Source organism: Odocoileus virginianus, chromosome 7 (genome assembly GCF_023699985.2).
Source record: "Odocoileus virginianus isolate 20LAN1187 ecotype Illinois chromosome 7, Ovbor_1.2, whole genome shotgun sequence".
In the NCBI taxonomy this organism is placed as follows: domain Eukaryota; kingdom Metazoa; phylum Chordata; class Mammalia; order Artiodactyla; family Cervidae; genus Odocoileus; species Odocoileus virginianus.
The window spans coordinates 19,413,718-19,432,921 of NC_069680.1; the positions used below are offsets into that span (position 1 = coordinate 19,413,718).

Below are 19,204 nucleotides of genomic sequence, written 5' to 3' on the forward strand. Positions count from 1 at the left end.
CTTATTGGGCTTCCCAGGTGGTGCTAGTGGTAAAGAACCTGCCTGGCAATGCAGGAAACATTTCGGGTTTGGTCCCTGGGTTGAGAAGATTTCCTGGAAGAGGACGTAGCAACCCACTCCAGTATTCCTGCCCGGAGAATCTCATGGACAGAGGAGCCTAGACGGCTACAGTCCACAGCGTCACAAAGAGCTGGACATGACTGAAGTGACTTGGCGCGCACACACACACACACACACACGCATATACTTATTAGAAATAATTAAAAGAGGACACAACTATTCCTAAAGCTATTATTAAAGGAGAAATAGAAACAATTAGGTTTCTCCAAGTCCTGATTATCTTCGTTTTCATTTTTGTTCAAAAAAACAAAAAAATCTTGTTTGCTCAGGCTGGTGACAAGAATGTTAATTAATCCTTACAACGAAGTATCAAAGGTGTCTCCTGCCATTTCCTAAGTCCCTAAGAAATAAACCCATGTACCTCTGTGTCTACAATTTACCATACAGGACTTACTCAGTTATTTGGAACACACACATATGATAATTTTTAGGGATTTATTAAAAAGAAAATAAACTTTCTGGGAAGAGCTTGATGCTATTTAATTTTCTGGATAAGTGAAGATCTTATGCAGAAAACATCTATGTTTCTTTCTCCACTTTAAAAGGTTTCTTAGTAGGTAGCAAACTTTCTTGTCCATTTGAGGTCAATCAAATGAGCACAGGCAAAACATTCTTTTACAACTGGGCATTCTGCGGTCTCTGCTCACTCTATCTTGTGTAGTTACAAAGATGCAGAAGACATGCACACCTGTTCTCAATGTAAATGACTCTGGGGCATTTTTAAAAGGTTTAAAAAACCAAAAAAGCACTCAAACAAACCAAAATATCTAAAATTTGGGTACACATATATCTGTATATGTGTGACTGTTGAATAATGGGGTAGTGTAGGTTAACTGAGCATTCTAGTTAACTGATATTCTGTTTCACTAATAAAAAAGTGTATTCAATCATTCATTTAGTATTTCCTGAGAGCCTACCATAAGGCAGGACTTTCTCCAGTGTTTGAGATATATGAGTAACAAAAAATTTCCTGTCCTCATGGAGTTTACATTCTAGGAGGGGAAGAGAAAAAAATAAGCATATATATATATATGCTTATATATATATTATATATATATAAACAAAGTATATAGTATGTTAAAGGTAACAGTTTTGGGAAAAATAGAGTAGGATAAGGGTTTTAAACTGCAAATAAGAATTGCGGTTTAGAGAGAGGTGGGAGGGGGGATCGGGATGGGGAATACATGTAACTCCACGGCTGATACATGTCAATGTATGACAAAACCCACTGAAATGTTGTGAAGTAATTAGCCTCCAACTAATAAAAATAAATGAAAAAAAATTTTTTTAATTAAAAAATTTAAAAAAAAAACTGAAAAGAATTGCAGTTTAGAGGAGTTGAGTTACAGTTTTAAATAGATGGTTAAAGTAGGTCTCATTGAAAGTTGAGATGTCAGCAAAGAAATGATGGAGGTGACACAGTGCAGCGACTGGAGGAAGGGCATCCCAGACTCAAGGAAGGAAAAGCAAAGAACTGGGGTGGAAGGAACGACACCAGGGCAGAGAGGCCAAAGTGGGGCTCGGAAGGGGGCGTAAGAGTGGCAGGGACTTGTGTGTGTGTGTGTGTGTGTGTGTGTGCACGCATGCATACATGTGCACAAAAAATAATGTTATGGATTAGAGGCTACTGTGACTGGTATCCTCCCTTGACCTTGCCACTGCTGAGCGACTAACACTTTCCCTTGACTTTGATTACCTGTCAAGAGACAATAAAGCCACTCACCTGAAATACACTATGGTGGTGTTGCCACAGCTCAAGATAATGGTGCCATTGTTTTTTGTTTTTCAGTTGCTAAGTCGGGTCTGACTCTTTTGTGACCCCATGGACTGTAGCCTGCCAGGCTCCTCTGCCCAGGCAAGAATACTGGAGTGGACTGCCATTTCCTCCTCCTGATCTTCCTGACCCAGGGATCAAACCTGCTTCTCCTGCATGTCCTGAATTGCAGGTGGATTCTTTATAGCTGAGCCACCAGGGAAGTCCTTTAACTGCTGATCTCACTTCAAAGTGACAATTCAGATCTACGAGGTAAGACATGTGGTTGCCTCTACCTTATGGCTAGTATAACAGAGTGAACCTATATAACAAAGCGAACCTATTGGTCAAAAGCCAGCCTGAAATAATCCAGGAAATAACCTTTCTCATTCTCTGTAGCTAAACCACTTTCAGGAGATCCTGAGAAATCACATGAGCTTTTTACTTTTCAAGCTCACATCCAACTACACTAAGTTAAACTTCTTTTACTCATTAAAAAGCTAGGTATAAACACAAAATGATTTGAAGTGCATCATTTGGGAAGTGAATAATTACCATGGACATACACAAGATACTTGGATTGATCTGGATGACTGTACTTAAGAAACATTTTTCAGAAAGCCATTCTTCTTTGCTAAATGGCTGTCAATATGAAAATGCATGGCGTTGGTTATTTCAGCTAAAGCATGTCAAGAACTGAATAATCAAGCGTTAGGTTACAAAGTTTAAAAGTTAATACAGCAGCACAGAGTATTTTTATTAGTGCTTTAAGTAGATAAATTAAATTGAAATGTGTCTCTTAAGCAGTCATTGAACAAGTAAGATGAGCAATAAATTGAGCTTCACATAGGCCTTTATGGTGTCTAACAACTGTGTCTGTCAACACATGGATCCTTTTCACTGTCAATTCAGCACACATTTTGCAGACCTTGGGCCTGCAATTATTTCATTTCCTTTCTTGGAAATGTAATTTCCACTTACTTTTGGAGAATAAAAGGCAGACAAAAGGGGGAAGGAGTTGCAGTATTTTCTGATTAAGATTATCTGTGTAAAATGGTAAAGGAAAGAAAAATCTATACACACACACACACTGAAGCATTTCTCAGAAACTAACTTGTCTCAGCCAAATTGCTTTTGTGTCTGGATATTGGTTCAAATGTAGCCAGACTGCTGATGTCAAATTAGGTGCTAAACAAATGTAATAGGAAAGATGAAGAATGAATATAGATCATCTTTCTGTTAGAACTATTCAAATGACTCCCGTCAAAAGAAGGAAATGCATGACTGCAGGAGAAAATATACTTTTAAACATAATGAAATTAGATAAAACTGTAAATCAGCGAAGAAGGTCATTCATTTCAAAAGAAGGGGAAAAAAAGTTAATAGTACCAATAAGAGAAATACAAGACTGGAAGAAAATACCCGTTGGCAAAAATAGATCTAAACTGAATTTCAACTTCATTTGTCCGGGCTTCACCTTAAAACTAAGACAGGTAGAGTTACCAAAAAAAAAGGATTCTTTCTTTCCTGATAGAACAGGAAATCAGAGGTTTAATTAACCGTGATTACAATATTCGCTGATCTGATTTGTCTCACCTCTTCCTTTTCTTTGTGTGACAAACCAGCTGACATCCTGGCAAGAGAACTAAAGCAAAACTAGACTCATTTCAAAAAGAGCTTGCCATTGTTATAAAACAAATTGATCCTCTACCAGAACCGTCTGAAACACATTCAATAGCAGGATTAACTCTTTAACAATCAAAGTGCCACTTTTCAAGCTAGGTAACTCTTTACATAGCATGTCTTCAATCTCAGGACAGAGCAATATTAAGGTACATCTTTAATTGAGAATCAGAAAATAAGGTTGTAAAAACGTACCCTTCAAAGTAAGTTGGAAGACCTAGTATCTTGTGAAAGATCTAGTATCTTCTTTGGCCACTCATGAACCATTAAGAGGAATGATCTAAGTATTTAATCTTGAAAGAATGATTAAATGTCTTCTGATGCTGAATAAGGATCATCCAAGTCAATTCTTTGTGTAGAAGAAGAATCAGATTACCAAACCAGTTAGGGATGGAATTCTCTTTATACATATCTGCTTTGCATCAGCATTAGACCTCTAAAGCTAGGAGCCTGGAATCAAAAGTTGGCTCATCAAACAGAGGAAGAAGAGTATCTATTGGCTAACCAAATCAAAAGCTCTCTAAAAGATAAACAAAGCAAAGTAGCACACAAATTAGTCATCACAGATTTTTTCTACATACTACTTAGTAAAGAGCATCATTACTTACTGAAATGTAACCTTGGAACTTGAGCATCCTTCCCATTTACACGACCCTTCACCTGGCTCAGGTGTTGGGGGGGGCGGGCTGTTGAATTCTGCCTCCAGAGTTTTCTTGTTCAAGGCTGTTTTTGTTACACTGGATACAGAACCCAACACAGGCATGGATTTGGACTCTGAGGTGGCTAATATTCCAGTTGGACCTTAAAACCAAACACATACCTCAAGTTTAATAATTCTGTTCGATGCTTATTAATATGGAACTGAAAAACAGATTAGCTGAAAATCCCCGCAGGAAGAGAAGAGGCCAAGACTTGCTAAAATTTCAAGAGCATGCTGAAAAATCTTCCTATTAGAAAACTGCTCTGCTTGGCTGGCACCAATGCTTTTCAGGGCAGCAGGACCATGCTGAGAAACTGTGTACAGACTTTTAAGCAACTATAAAACCCAGGCCATGGTTCACTCAACTGATCAGAGTCCTTGGTAACACTGGAATTGTCAAGTCTTTACTTCTCACAGAATATGGCTTTCTGGCAGTCCTACTTGAATCATTTGGCCTCTCAAGAGTTAATTCTTCCCCAAACTCAGCTCTGATTTTAAAGAAAAAAAATGGAACGATGTCAAAAAGCTGTTTTTAAGAAGCTCATGAAGGCTTCCTGAGCATTAAACAGCTTTTATGAACATTTTCATTTTAATGTGATTGAGAAGTAAGTGAATTTACTTCCTGTTAAATTACAGACACAGGATTATAAAAATTAAGTGGCAAAGAGTTTGGCTGTTTACCTTTTGGACTTTTCTACTCTTTAGACAGGATCAGAAAACTGTAATTGGGCTTGTTACTACAATTATTGGCATATCAATCTGAAACTTCTGGCACTGAAGCTAAACTCCATCATTACTTTTTTTCTATCTTCTGTTAGGAAGATGCTTGCTATCCTAGACAGCTTTTTCAAAGCAAGATTCTAATATGTCTTTCCTGAAACTTCAGAAGGAATCCTTAGGTATTCTTTCAAAACATAGTAATTTATAAAATGTCACAAAGGTACAAATAAAATTAGAACTTCTAAAAAATTAAGCTAAAGAACAAACGTGAAAGGTGCCACTAAGAAGAAAACAAAACTTGGGAGTCTCTTATTCTTAAACAATGTCAGATCATCTCCTAAAATGGAAAGGTACTGGTGGGTACAATCCAAAATGTTACCTAATCCTTGATCACTAATATTAAGCTCTGGAATTTTATTCTTATATTTGCATATAAATGTGTCATGTATTACAGCAGTATAACATATGAACTCCAAAAATGAAGTTCTAATTTGAAAAACTTGTATAAGAGAGGCTAGAAAATTGTTCAGCCATTCTGTTACTGCAGCTCCTTTAGACTTAATCCCCCTGGTGTGGTGGAAAGCCTCAGCTCACAGAGCATCACTGTCTGCCTCTCTCATTGATTTCTCTATACCATTGAAGCAGACAAATTTGTGACATTATAGAATATTCTGGGTCAAAAGGCCTCTCTCTCCTGCCTGCGGCAAGCCTCATGCTGCATGGCAATGAGGGAGTAAAGAGAAAAGGGCAGAAAGATCAAGAAAGTCCATTCCAAAAAGTATAACATCTGAAGGTGAGCTCAAGATTTGCTTCAGAGCAGCTCTACTCTGCTCTTGGGTAACTGCTGACTGAAACACCCAGTAGCTTTAAACAATCTGTCCCTGTAGAAAAGCAAGATCTAGTTTCTGAATATACACCAACGCCTGCTGCTTGTTCTGCGACTAAGCCAATTAAAAAGTGGGGAGGGTGGTTGAGCTGAGCCAGAACTCATGTTTTCGTTACATACAAAAGAAAAATATGAAGAAAAATGCTTAATGTTTAAGATGATGATGTTGTTTAATATTATTATTATTGCATCCTGTTTAAGCTGTCCAAATATTTTCTGAGGGGCACTTGGAGCTCATTGAAATGTCCGTTTTGTAGGCCACAAATCTAGGTATATCAAAGTAGTACCAGTTAAACCCATTAAAAAAAGTCTAAAGGAAGAGGTGCTTCTCTGGCTGTTGGCAGAGATACTGACAAACCTGAGATATGAGTTCTGCCAAGCTCAGGCGGCCTCTGCCTCTCAGGATGCTTCCTCTACATTCTGTGACCTCACCTTTAGGCTTCCCATAAGCCTTTGTGTGCAGCCCACAAGCCTTTGTGTGCAAAGGAAAAAACCTCAGAGACTCAAATGCATCTGAGGAACAAACTCAACAAACTCAACAAACTCATCTTTGTAATCTGCTCCCACCATGCAGCTCTGCTACTTCAGCTCCTTATTTGTTCCCCTGGAATTTCACTTTCTCATTCCGTGACCTTTATAAAAAGATTGACATAGTAAATACCTCTGCCAACTTGATCCTTCGAAAACATACGAACTATGTTTAAAAAAAAATGGTATGATTTCTTTTACTAGGTGATAGAGATGGAAGTTTGTTTCCTCTCGCCTTTTTTTTTTTCTTTTTTGCTTTGGCTACTCAAAAGAACATTTCTGCTCACCTACAAGCCACTCCCTTTAGTATGTTTCCTCTTTACCCTGCCAATTACACAGTTCTTATTTCTCTACCTAAATGTTAATGATTCTACTGAATCTCTTATTATAACTTGCCTCAAATGATACCTTGAATATCTGTATGCTGGTGGAATATAATCAACAAAACGAAAGATTCTCACCATGCCTATAAAATATGTTCCTACCTTTCTCCACATTTGAAATATTCAGCTTTCCATACTGACTAAAATGAAAATGTTTCCTCATTTCTCCCATGGAAAACTAACTGTGAAATAGCAAGTGCTGCATGTTTGACCAAGAGATTGAAGTAAGAATGTTTCTGGAGGAACATAAAGGTCAGGGGCAAAATAAAAAATGTAAATGACAGAGCACTAAAATGGCATTCACAAAGTCCTAAAATTGAATGACGACTCTGAATGACGACTACCCGAATACTTTCAGGATGAAATGGTGGAAAAGTCATAGCACTGATTAAGTTGCAAATGAATAATAATTCATTGCGGAGGCTGGTAAAAGCTTGTAAGGCACATGTCAAGACAAAAACTCTTCTACGGTATCCTTTATTTTTCCTGAGAGGTGGTCATTTTTTCTAGGGGTGGGGGTTGTTAATTCTTATAGGATATTAACAGAATTTCTAATCCAAACTAAAAACTGGACGGCTAATTTTTTTTAAGGAAGACTCAAAGGTTTCACTTTTTTATTAAAAAAAAAAAAAAAGGTTTGGCTGGTATTATGCTGCTTCTGGTTCAAGGAACCAATTTACTCAATTGAGTAAATCCCTATATGCAAACCGGGCTTCCCTTGTGACTCAGCTGGTAAAGAATCTGCCTGCAACGAGGGAGACCTGGGTTTGATCCTTGGGTTGGGAAGACCCCCTGGAGAAGGGAAAAGCTACCCACTCCTGTATTCTGGCCTGGAGAATTCCATGGAATATACAGTCCATGGGGTCGCAAAGAGTTGGACACAATGGAGCAACTTTCACTTTCACTTTCTATATGCAAACTAGAACTTGATTATCAAAACCCCCAATCCTTAATATTCTAGCAATTTAAACCTGATAGACATGATGGCAATGCAAATGTAAACTGTTGTGATAGACTAATTGGAGTTGATTTAACACAGTCTAAAAGATTCAGTCCATTAGCTATGGTCACTGTTAATACTAGTTTGTCGTGGTTTTTCAAAACTAGCCTCCTGGCAACAAGGGGGAAAACCTCACAAAGGTTCCTGCTACTTCCCATGACCAAGCTGATGGAAAAAAAACTGTAGACATACAAAGTGAGTTCTGGAACACAAGATGAAGTCTAATACATGTATGTCATGACAGCAATGCAAACTATGATCTCAAGATGCTCAGATGGTCATTTATAGTGGGTGATAGAGCTGGACTTTCTCATTCATTTGGTTCACAGGCAGAGGCAATAAACTAAATGGATATGAAAAATAAAGACTATCTCTCTACATTTGTAACTGATTTGTAATTACTACTATTATTACTAGTTATTATGTGCTTTGTCCCAGGCATTGTGCTAAGCACTGTTTATATATATTGAAACATAATAACTTGATCTTTGAAATAAGCCTATGAGGTAATGCTTTTATTATTCTCATTTTATAGATGAAGAAACTGAGGCACAGAGAGAGGTTGAGCAATTTGCTTGTAGGGCAAGCAGTGAATTAAACTCATGCCCTCTGGTTAGGGAGCCTTCCCTCAGCATTGTTACCAAAGCCCTGCCTGAATGTTTTTAACCACAGGGTATCCTGCATTCAGCAAAGCAGATCCATAAGACCCTGATTCCCTACAAATAACTAAAAAAAATGCCAAGAAATAAAAATACATAAGAGCTCTTATGAGATACCCCTAAGTACCTTTGCCCATCCAATACTTCTCATTCACATCAAAAAATTTTTATTAATACTTTTAGAAAGATCATTTTCTGTTAAAAAAGAGACTGAAAGGAAGATGCTTAAGAGAGGAAGAGTAGAACTGTGGAGAATTCAAATCAGCTTACTACTGCTATCTGCTTCTGTTGTCAACTTTCTGCGGCGCAAAATCCTTTCTAACTCAGTTTCACTGTTTTCAGTGTGAAGGGATTTTAAGCTTCTTGAACTAGTGGATGTGTTAAGTGTCCCCTAAAGTGAAAACAAAACAAAAACAAAAAGGTTAATGTCTTAATACAATACACAAAAGAATATAAAAGTCAAACCACCAAAACATTACCAGAATTTGAATGGAATTAGGAACTAAAAATGAATTTGCTCTATATGTATTTTTAATGTACACATCTTTAACAACACATAGTGTTGGATCATTTAAGAAGACGCTACTGATGATGTAAGATGTCGAGCTTTCGTATCAAAAGAACGGCACAAGAACACCTCTCGATGGACTAACTGTATGAAATTCAGTGGTGGGAAGGTACTTGCACATTGATGATTAAGATTCTGATGTGTGCTGATCAACCACGTGGAGAAGAGAACGGATATACTGAACTCACCTGAGAAGGTTATCTTGACATGGCAGCCACGAGTTACTGAACCCATGTCCTTGCGGCACTGAAATATGTGGCTGATTCTTCAGAGAGAATGAGCCTGGCTGCACACCTGGCGATAACGGTGTCGCGCTGCCAAAGGAGGCACAGAGTGCTCTCCGGTGGCGTACCCCAAGAAGCGCTGTACTGAACACACCTCGACTTCATTGTGAAAGAGGAAAGGTTATAACCACACAGGGAGGCAAGGGAGGGCCGGCACCGCCATCCCACACTGCTGAACAGAGGAGGCAGGGACTGTGTTAGTTAGGACCCAGAAGACGCTGCAGGAAAAACAAGAGACATAGAGCTGGGCTCCTGCCGAAAGCAGTGCTGACTTTCAAGAGGCCTGAGAGAGACCCAGGGAGTGCTTCCCTGCCCTGGCTCGGGAGGGAGAGCTACGGTTTCCTGGCTCCATTACTGATCAAGTGTTTGTACAGAACACTGGGTGACGCACTTCTTCTCAGATTTAAGGGGTAAGGATTGAGCATCCCACCATAACAAGTGGTCCATTTTCTTTTCTAAGAAATGCCCACTATTTCTTCGAAATAGCCCTCCTCAGCTGTGCCACAGGCTCGTGGGGGAGCAGGGATTAAAAAAAAAAAAAAACCAGCCCCAGTTGAACCACAATCTTCTGATCAGAGAAAATCAGAACCTCAAGTGAGGTATAACTTGCCAGACTTCATGGCAGAGTTGGAAGGCAGCCTTTGTCCACCAAGGCTAACAAATAGGCCAGCCTTTGTCATCTCAGCTCACTGTGGGTTTGCCTTAATCCTGCTCCCTGCCCCCTGCCAACTTCCTGAAGGATTCTAAGAATCCTACTGGCTAAAATGGTAACTCATATTTCTTCCTTAGCCTATAAAACAAAAAAAGTAGCTTGTAAAAATCAGGTAGTTGCAAATCTCATGATATAGGTTTTTTACTATGCTGTTTTGCTTAAAAAGGTGTTTTTCTCCACCTAACAGCACAAAGTTACAGAAAAGCAGTCTGTTGTCAGAAAATTGACTGGTAAGATTAGGAGATTAGGAGTCTCTGCTGTTAGCTAGCTAACCAAAACCAATGTGTAAAATACACATTTTAATCAGGTATCCAACATTTTCCCTCTGGAAGAACCTCTTTCTCCTCTTGATTTATTGCAAAAATTCATAAAATACATTAAAGGAAAGTCATATTACATGTAACACTATAATTATTTTATAATTTTTAAAAATCAGATAATTTTATTTATTTAACAGTTAATGAGGTTCCCACTCATCAAAGAGTTATACAGTAAGGCAGGATTGACACTGATAAGGTAATGAAAACAGACTAAAACCAACTTAGATAAAATTTTTTTAATGTATTAGAAAAAATATTCCCAAATCATTTGTGCTGATAATTCTTAAAAAGCTGTACCATTTGTAAACAGAAAAACTCATGGCCATTACTATTAAAACCACTCATAAAACTATGAGTGATATCCAATTTGATATTCAAATTATTTGAATATCAAGGACATTCTGAATGTTATTTCTAATGGCTGGAGTTAATTCAGGAAAAAGTTATAGGTCTGTGTATATGTGTATGTACACATACATACCCATACACCATCCAGGGACATCTTTTATTGAAGAATTTATCTTTTACAATATTCTCTATTTTTGTTTGTATAAAAGCATTATTTCCACAAACTCCTGACCGTGGTGAGCTACCCTCTCATCACACCAGATACTTGAAGGAATCCATTTTCCAAGTTCTAATCCCTGAATCCCCAACTTCTTTCTCTATTCACTGACTGAGGTGGTTGATTCAGTTAATATCTCAGCAAACTTTAAATATGGAGGCAATTCTGGAGGAAAGGTTTCTGCACTGATCTCAACCGACATGACCCAGGAGCTCAGCTAATAAAGTACTGAGATTGTCTTAATTATCTATAAATTATAGTCATAAAATTAGAGAATCAGAAATTACCACGTGGTACATACAATTCCTTCACTTCACAGAGAAGAGAATCCCTAGGAATTTGGGGCCAGGTCCCACAGTATGTGGGTAATAGGGCTGAACCTTGAACTTGGCTTTTCTAATTTCTAGAACAGTACTCTGTTTCTACTTCAAGCCACTTTCATCATTTACCAGTTTTAACATATTACTAACTGGGAGATTTTGCAAAAATTAATGCCAGTGGCCAGTGATTTGTTATGTAAGTGAATACTGAAATGTCTCTGGTAAATAAATTGTTAAAATTTATGTTAGTTAAATGTTCATAAAACTGACAAATAATTGTCAGGGAGTAATTTGACAAAAACTCAAAACGATCAAAAAGACCTAAAAGAGAATTTTTTAAAAGCTGGTTTTGTCTCTTTGACTTAGAGGCAACTGAACTTGAGACTTTAATTTCTACTGATTCATTCTTTGGAAATCATCATTTTCACTTAAGAGTGGCTTTTAAATGGCTGGGGTGTCTCCAGAGATTTCCTTGTGTGACTATGAGAAGTAAACTGTATATATTTTTATCCACAGACTACACAACTTTAAAAATTAAGTGCAAATAGACTTGGAAAAGTCAGTTCAGTCAACACTGAGACTTTTAAAAGTTGACCTGAAAAGTGTACAAAAGAGTGAAGTTTTCCAACTCCCCAAAACATGAGATGTGTTTTCTACCTGTGTGCTAAGTTTCAGCGGTAGGCTTACAACTCAGGTCACTTTCATTTCAGCAAAAACACCTGTACACCGAGCTCATTCCTGGTTTCTGTTCAGGAACAGAACTGAACCCAGTGCTTCTTGGTATCTCTTGGTACCAGTGCTCACACCCTGCTTCAGTACACAATCGGCAGACTTTTCCTGCTCTTTTCATGTTTGTTTCTCACAGGCCACGACTGTGAGGTTGGTGGCATGTGCTTTGCTTGGTACTAACTCCTAATAGTCTGAACTCCAGCAGGAAGCACCAATACAGCCCCATCTAATGGGGGGGAGGGGCGCTTCGTTTCTGTCCTAAAAGAAGTGGTATGGGGTCTTGGCTCAAGGCGACTAGGAGCTCCAAGTGATATCAGCCCTCAAAGGCAACTTCTGCAGTGGTAGTGCAAAGTTGCCATGTGGGCAGAGGAAACTAGGGGAGGGCATCTTGAGTTCCACTTCTTAAAAATGTAAGGAAAGAATAACAGCTGTTAGTGATACACATCAATACCATGCAAGGAAGGGAAATCTAATGATATACCCAGGGCAAAAGAGGATGGGGGCAATCTGCAGAAAAGAAAGACGTTTTAACAGTTTTTATAACTTGCAAATTATTCTACAAAAACCTGTTCATGAATTTCTCTCCTTGAAGTGGCATAAAACTATAGTGAGTATGAGTGTCTAGTGAACATGACCTTTAAAAGAAATGCTGTGATTCAGTAAACTTGCTACCATCCAGCATTATCAGGAAGTGGGATATCTTGGGTAATCAAATATCACATGTGTCTCATGTCGATGACTGATTTTTTAAACCTAATTTTAACAACAAACTGAGTGCAGTTTACCTTTTCATTGAGGATCAGAACTATAACCATAGAACCTCAGAATACCCCGAGGGCATCTTTACGAACAAGAATTAACAGTGTAATGTAGAGACAACAAAGACGATTGTCATAGGGCATCTTCCTTACCAGAACACTGGATTAACAAAATTTTCTCCCCAAAGAAACCATTAGATAATAACCACCTATTTTTTCATACTATATTTTAATACTTTATTCTGTAAGGAGGCCACCACTGTTAACCAGTATTGCATACCTCTCATAAGTACTAATTCCACTCACCTAAAAACTACAGCAAACTAATTAAGCCATTCTGAGTTAAGTCACTGTTTCATGCTTGATGAAAATAATTTTGTTTACCACAATTATGTGGATGTCTGCATGCAATGCATAATTAGCGCAGTAACAACAAACATGGGAATATTAGCTCTGTACCTCCGCCCCCATGTTTGTTGACTTACTGTGCATAATAACTGGTATTGAGACTGTAACAGGATCTGAGAACAGAGCTCTTAGCATCTGAAACATTTTCTAAGTGAGGCATTTGTCTCTGACAGAAACTGTTGGACAGGGCAGTATTCATTTATTCTGCTGGCAAAAGCTCAGACTTTGGAAAGAAGAAATATGATTAGAGATGGGCATTAAGCATGTTCTCCAATGGATGTGAATTACTTTCAGAAAATGAAATTAGTAACATAAAGAAAGGAAATTTTATTTTATTCTCCAATTTACAATCAAATGACTTTTTTTAAACTGTGAGGAAAGCAGACTGTGACTCTGATGCTAACACATTTGGGTAGAAGCTCAGATTTATATTTAGGTGCCAAGAATTCTGCTTTCATTCTCCAAAGTTAAGCACCACTCATATGAGATACTACTATTCAATATACTGTTATTATCTACTATATTTATTGTAGATTTACTTATAAATAAATCTACTGTCATCTATATAGAGATTTACTTATAAGATTATCTACTATATTTATATCTATCTACTATATGTATAATATATATATACTATATTTCTGGTATCAACAAGCATGTGCTGATTCTCACATCTGGCAAGACACTTTATCTTCATGCTGCAGTGCAAGGATTGGAGGACAAGAACAGGAGACAATGATTTGGGGGGAAGTGTACCCATTCTTTTAGAATAGAAACAGCAAAGTACTGACATATTATTAACACAACCAATGTAGGAGTCCACAGCACAATCGAGTAAACTATCACAAGTAATGAGGCTTATTGTAAATGGAACTAAAATATATCAAAATATATAAATATATATCATATATATATATATCAAAATATATAAAAATCATCAAAGTAGAGTTTAAAAATATTCTTCCATTTTCCCATTAACTAAGTAATAAACTGAGATCTATTCTTACCAGCATTCCTTTTAGTTCATTCACTGCACTTTCAGAGCCTTTTGCAGATTCTGGCTACAATTTTAAAAAAAAAGAAAAACAACTGAGTAATTCAGTTTTAAAATACCAAACAAAGATTTTCACATGGCAAAGTGTTGGTAACTTATATTGACTATGTGTTTTAATAATTAGGTCGATGTCTAACAGTTAGGAAAAAAAATTAGACATGTTAGTGCTCCCAAGAGGGCAGTTAAACAGAAAATTAGAGGTGCTAGTTAAAGCAAAAGGATTCGAGCCACTATTTGTCTACATGTTTTGTTACTTCTTGCTATTATCATATGTAGAAAAGGTTTGGTAAGCATTAAATTTCAAATATTTAATTCCAAATAATTTAGAACATTTTACAACAAACTTTTCTCCACTCTCATTGCTGGACTTAAGCCAGCAAGTGAGGACCAGGTAAGTAGCAGTGCAGAGCAGAAAGCAAGCGACAGGGCAGAAAACCTCTCTCAGCTCCATCAGTTTCGGGCAAAGGCCAGCTCACAGAGGCCTGGGAGGTCTCATCTCATGAATTTCATAACAGAGATCAACAAAGAACCCGCATTATAGGAGAACGTTAGCACCACTGGCTCTCAAAGCAGTAAATGACCTCAGAGGGTGTGTAGTCCAAGCACTTCATCTTTTTTTAAAAAATATTTATTTATTTATTTATTTGGCTGTGCCAGGTCTTAGCTGTAGCATGTGGGATCTAGTTCCCTGACCAGGGATCGAACCCAGGCCCCCTGCATTGGGAGTGTGGAGTCTTAGCCACAGACCTCCAGGGAAGTCCCCATTTCATCTTATTTATGAGGAAAGTTTCACCTTGAGGAATTCTATATTTGAGGCCGGTGTCTTGATGACAAATCCAGCTCTCATCTGGCGACACCATGAATAAAATCATTTGAAATGAAGTTCTGGGTAACACTTGCCTGCCCCACCATACCTAACAGTTTCTGTGGACCCCCTAACTGATTTAAGAGAAGGAAAATTTGGCATGAGGCCCTCAATGAAAAGACAACTGAAAAAAAAAAAAAAGAAATCTCTGATTTTCCTTATACCACTTCCTTTCATAAAGGGTAGAGGTAAAGAGAAAACCTGCAAGTCACAGTGAAAGGAATGCCTCAGGCCTCTCATTCTCAGAAAAGAGGCCAGGCTAATCTTGCATCAAGAAATGGGAGGTGATTCATTGCAACCTATCATCCTTTCCTCTCAAAAGGTAATAAAAGAATAAGATCCTATTCCGATTTTTTTTAAATTGTACAGTCAGAAAAAGTGAGAGAGAGAGAGGTTTGCTGCTCATGTACAAATTAGACTAAGGCATCTGATTTCCAGAGCCTCAGTTTTCTGTGATATATACATGCCATCGGTGCCAGTCAAAAGCTCTAAGACACTAATTTTAACCACACCAGCACCACCAAGAGCATCAAGGAATTCAGTAATATGCAGTTAAATGAGTACCTTCAAGGCAGGCCTGACTTTTGCAGGTAAGCTGTTTGGTGAGAAGTTACGACTTTTGAACAAATGCCCTGGCTACAGGCATACTCAAAGGTGCTGCTATGCCACTCAAGTTGCCCTCTGACTGCACAAGCTTTTTCAAGCTTGGACTGCATACTTCACAACTGGTGACATATCAGGAAAGCACTGATGGTACTGGGGCAAGAAGTGTGGGCTGCAGCATGCGGTGACCATTTGTTTTAAAGGTTACTGACCAGGTCATTCAGCACTATATCTACATAGTTTAATGATTACCAGCAGGAAAAAAAAAAAAAACAGTTGTCCACTGATCCTTGTTCAGGTGTTTTCCAGGTTTTGAATTGACATTAAATAATGTGTAACTGTTGAAAGAGCCACGGCATGAAAGAAAAAGGACACAGTGATGTTCTGAAAATGAAAGTACACACAGAACACTGATTGCTTACGATTTAAGAAGTTTTCAACATTTTTCTTTCTAAACTAATTTTGTTTCTTTTATGACACTGCATTTTTCCTCTAGTAATAACTTGGTTTTGCTATTCTTTCCCAAATAGTTGTGACAAGAAAGCCATAAAAATGTATTCTCTTTCTAAGGTTCTACTTAGACCCTGCATTTTAAAGTGTTTTCACATTTTATTCCATTTGACCTTGATGACAACTGTGAGAGTCACAGATGGTATTCTACAGAGAAGAAGCCTGGGAAGCTGGGTGACTCACAGCCAAGTACCCAACTCCAGCAACAGTGCCCTTACACTCACTAGACATTGGCACTGCATACTTACACACTCAGCTTCTCGTCAAGATGCACATTCTGTCTGCTTCCAGAAAACTAGCATAGGACTGAGTTTTTCCCCATAGCTGGCTGAAGCTGCACTAGATGTAAATCCTCTCTTAGAATGAAATATTCATTCCCTCTGCTCAGCCCCCTCTCCGTGGACCGCCCACACACCATGGCTATTTCTGCCCTGCCCAGTGATTTTGTCTGCCGGTGACAAAGTGGCAACTTTAAAAGCCCAGCAGAGTTTCTAATGAACAGTCATGACACGCGAGAACACCGAAGCAGCTGAAGAGGGGGCATCCTTGAGAGTGAGAAAGAACCACAAAGTTCAGTTTAAAAGAAGAGGAGGAGGAAAGAGAAATTTGCTAATACATTATTTGGTTGAGGAAAGAAAAAAACATCTTTCAAGAAAAATGTCAAAAGCTCTATGATTGGGTCTATTTAAGTAGGTCAGACATACAGGGGAAGGGAAAAGTTCTGAATCAGACGCTGGGTGCTTCCACAGTCCTGGAGCTCACTGTGGTCTAGTTTAGAAGATAAAGATATATAACGAGTTTCTCCTTGAAGTGGCCTGGAGTGGGCTTGTGAAATTAATGAGGTTAATCATATAAACCTCATTATTTTTCAAAAGCTGCCTGAGATCTGTTCTGGTATGATTATCCTCGACATACGGAAAAGAAACCCCAGGAAGGCAAGAATCTTTGTCTCTTGTTTACTGCTTTATTCCCAGGGCCTAAGATAGTACTTGGCGCATAGCAGACAATAAATATTTGTTGAATAATACTGTCTCTCTCAAGTAGACGGCAGCACCCTGCAATCACAGGATTTTGGGGCTGGCCAAAAGTTCATCTGGATTTCCCGTAAGAGCTTATAGGAAACCCAAACGAACTCTCTGGCCAAACCCATACTTCCTGGAGTGTCTGAGGTTTACCATGAGTCAAACAGAGTCCTCCTGAAACGTGCTTTCATGGAAGCAAAGGTTTTTATGACACGTGATCCTTAACCCCAGATTTGACAGTCAATTCTAATGTAGCTTTCATCAATTTTACATTTGAAAAAAGAAACATCAAGGGGGAAAAGCATCTAGTCATTCCATACCTTTGCATTGGGCCTAGCCGTCTGATTAACCGGCCTGAGATGAACTCCCTTTTTAATTCTGTCCATCATCTCTTCAACTGCTTGCCGCTTCAGGTCTGTGACTTCTTCAGCTATTCAAAACACACACACGTAAATCATCTTATGTTACAAGAAAACAATTACTTCCTGCTTCTGGTGACTTGGAAAGATTGCACTATGTAATTAACCACAGTCATTTTTCAGACAGAGTCACAAAACACCAATAATTTACTAACGTTAACAGCTCCCAGGTAGCAGTATTTTTTCAATAAAAAACCTTTTAATAAGAGGTTTGCTTTGAGAAATAAGAGTTATAAAACCTTAAGGTCTAATTTTTAGCCTGGAAATCAATATTGGCTCATCTACGTTAAACAAAGTAGATTTTGTTCTGTTTGTCAACATAATAAAAGACCTGGATCTCTCCAGGTCCTCAAAAATCCAATTTTGTACCTAACTCCAAATAATCATTCACCTTTGCCTCAGAGATGTTTTTGTAATTTGTAGTATAAACTATGTAAAAGAAATTAGCCCAAAGCAGGAATAATCATCGAAAAGCCCATTAGAAAATAAAAGATCAAAGAGATCTTTTTACCTGTTGGAAGAAATCCACAGTCAGAAGATGAGCAGCAAATAGATAAAATCTATTTTTAAATTGTCATCTTTTGTTTAGGAATCACATGGGAAGGAAACACTTAAGCAAACCTTTTTCAAGTCTTTTAAAACTGTCAATGTTGAAAGAAAACATACATACAAAAATGACTGCAATTAAGTAATTAAATTTGATAAAAATAACTCAGGGTCTATAGTTTAATCTTTATACTCTTTTGCTGGAAAAACAATAAAGCTGTGGAAAAATGTATCAAATAGATGAATACAACTGAGATGAACTAAGACTTGCTGGTCAGAATAGTGAAATTTGTCTCTTGCAGGACAGCTTGATCAAAATCACTGAATCATTTTGGAACATTTATCACTATTTACACAGCCCTAGATTTTGTGTTTATCTCCAGCTAAATCATTGCATCCACTACATTTAAGTTTAAATATCTCACAGAGACACTCCAATTAGCAACTTTAATGGATTCCACACTGTGGGGCGGTCATATAGTGGACACTCAGCAAGTATCTACCTATTGACTGACTTGCTAAAAGTTCAGGTTTCAAATGGCTATCCATAGTTTTATTATTTGAGCAGAAATAATTAAACCTCAAAAAGGTGGCTTCTAGATGTAGGCAATCACAATTACTTATATATCCCTCAGCTAATTCACAGTGGTGTCAGGCTTTGCGCTAAGGAGGCCTAAATCATGGCTTCTTTTACTGCTACGTGGCAGACTTCACTCTAACTCAGAGAAGCTACTCCTCTTATGCATGCTGGGGGAGAAGGAAGTGGGATCGACACAGGGAATACAGAAGGATCCATCATCCTCTATCTGCAACATCACAGTGATTGGATCACTGCTACATCCACCACATAATCTAGGTCTTCTCACACAGTCCTGATTTCAAATAGTTTTTGTGCACCCTCATAAGTCACTGATCAGCTGGGAATTCAAATTTCTCAGTATCCAAACAGCATTTTACAGTTCTAGAAGTTAAAATAAGTATCTTTTGCCAGACAACATGGGAGACATGGCACCAGAGTGAGAACGCATCCACCAACAGATGGATGACAAAACTGTAGAAGGATCAACGACGTGCCCTTAAGCAGTATAT

At 38.1% G+C, this 19,204-nt stretch overlaps 1 protein-coding gene across 5 annotated transcripts in view; it reads right to left on the bottom strand.

The window, feature by feature from the left end:
* SHTN1 (shootin 1) overlaps positions 1-19,204 on the bottom strand; it is a 103,232-nt gene that overhangs the window by 14,178 nt on the left and 69,850 nt on the right. For 2 of the 5 annotated variants that reach the window (XM_070470261.1, XM_070470260.1), the window contains exons 13-14: positions 17,471-17,580; positions 14,104-14,157 (exon numbers count right to left, since the gene is read on the bottom strand). In XM_070470261.1, the coding sequence (XP_070326362.1) occupies positions 14,104-14,157; positions 17,471-17,580 (164 nt within the window). Of the gene's footprint in view, positions 1-4,160; positions 4,358-8,702; positions 8,824-14,103; positions 14,158-17,470; positions 17,581-19,204 lie in introns of those variants that run through there. The other 3 variants (XM_070470257.1, XM_070470258.1, XM_070470259.1) reach the window with 3 other exon arrangements.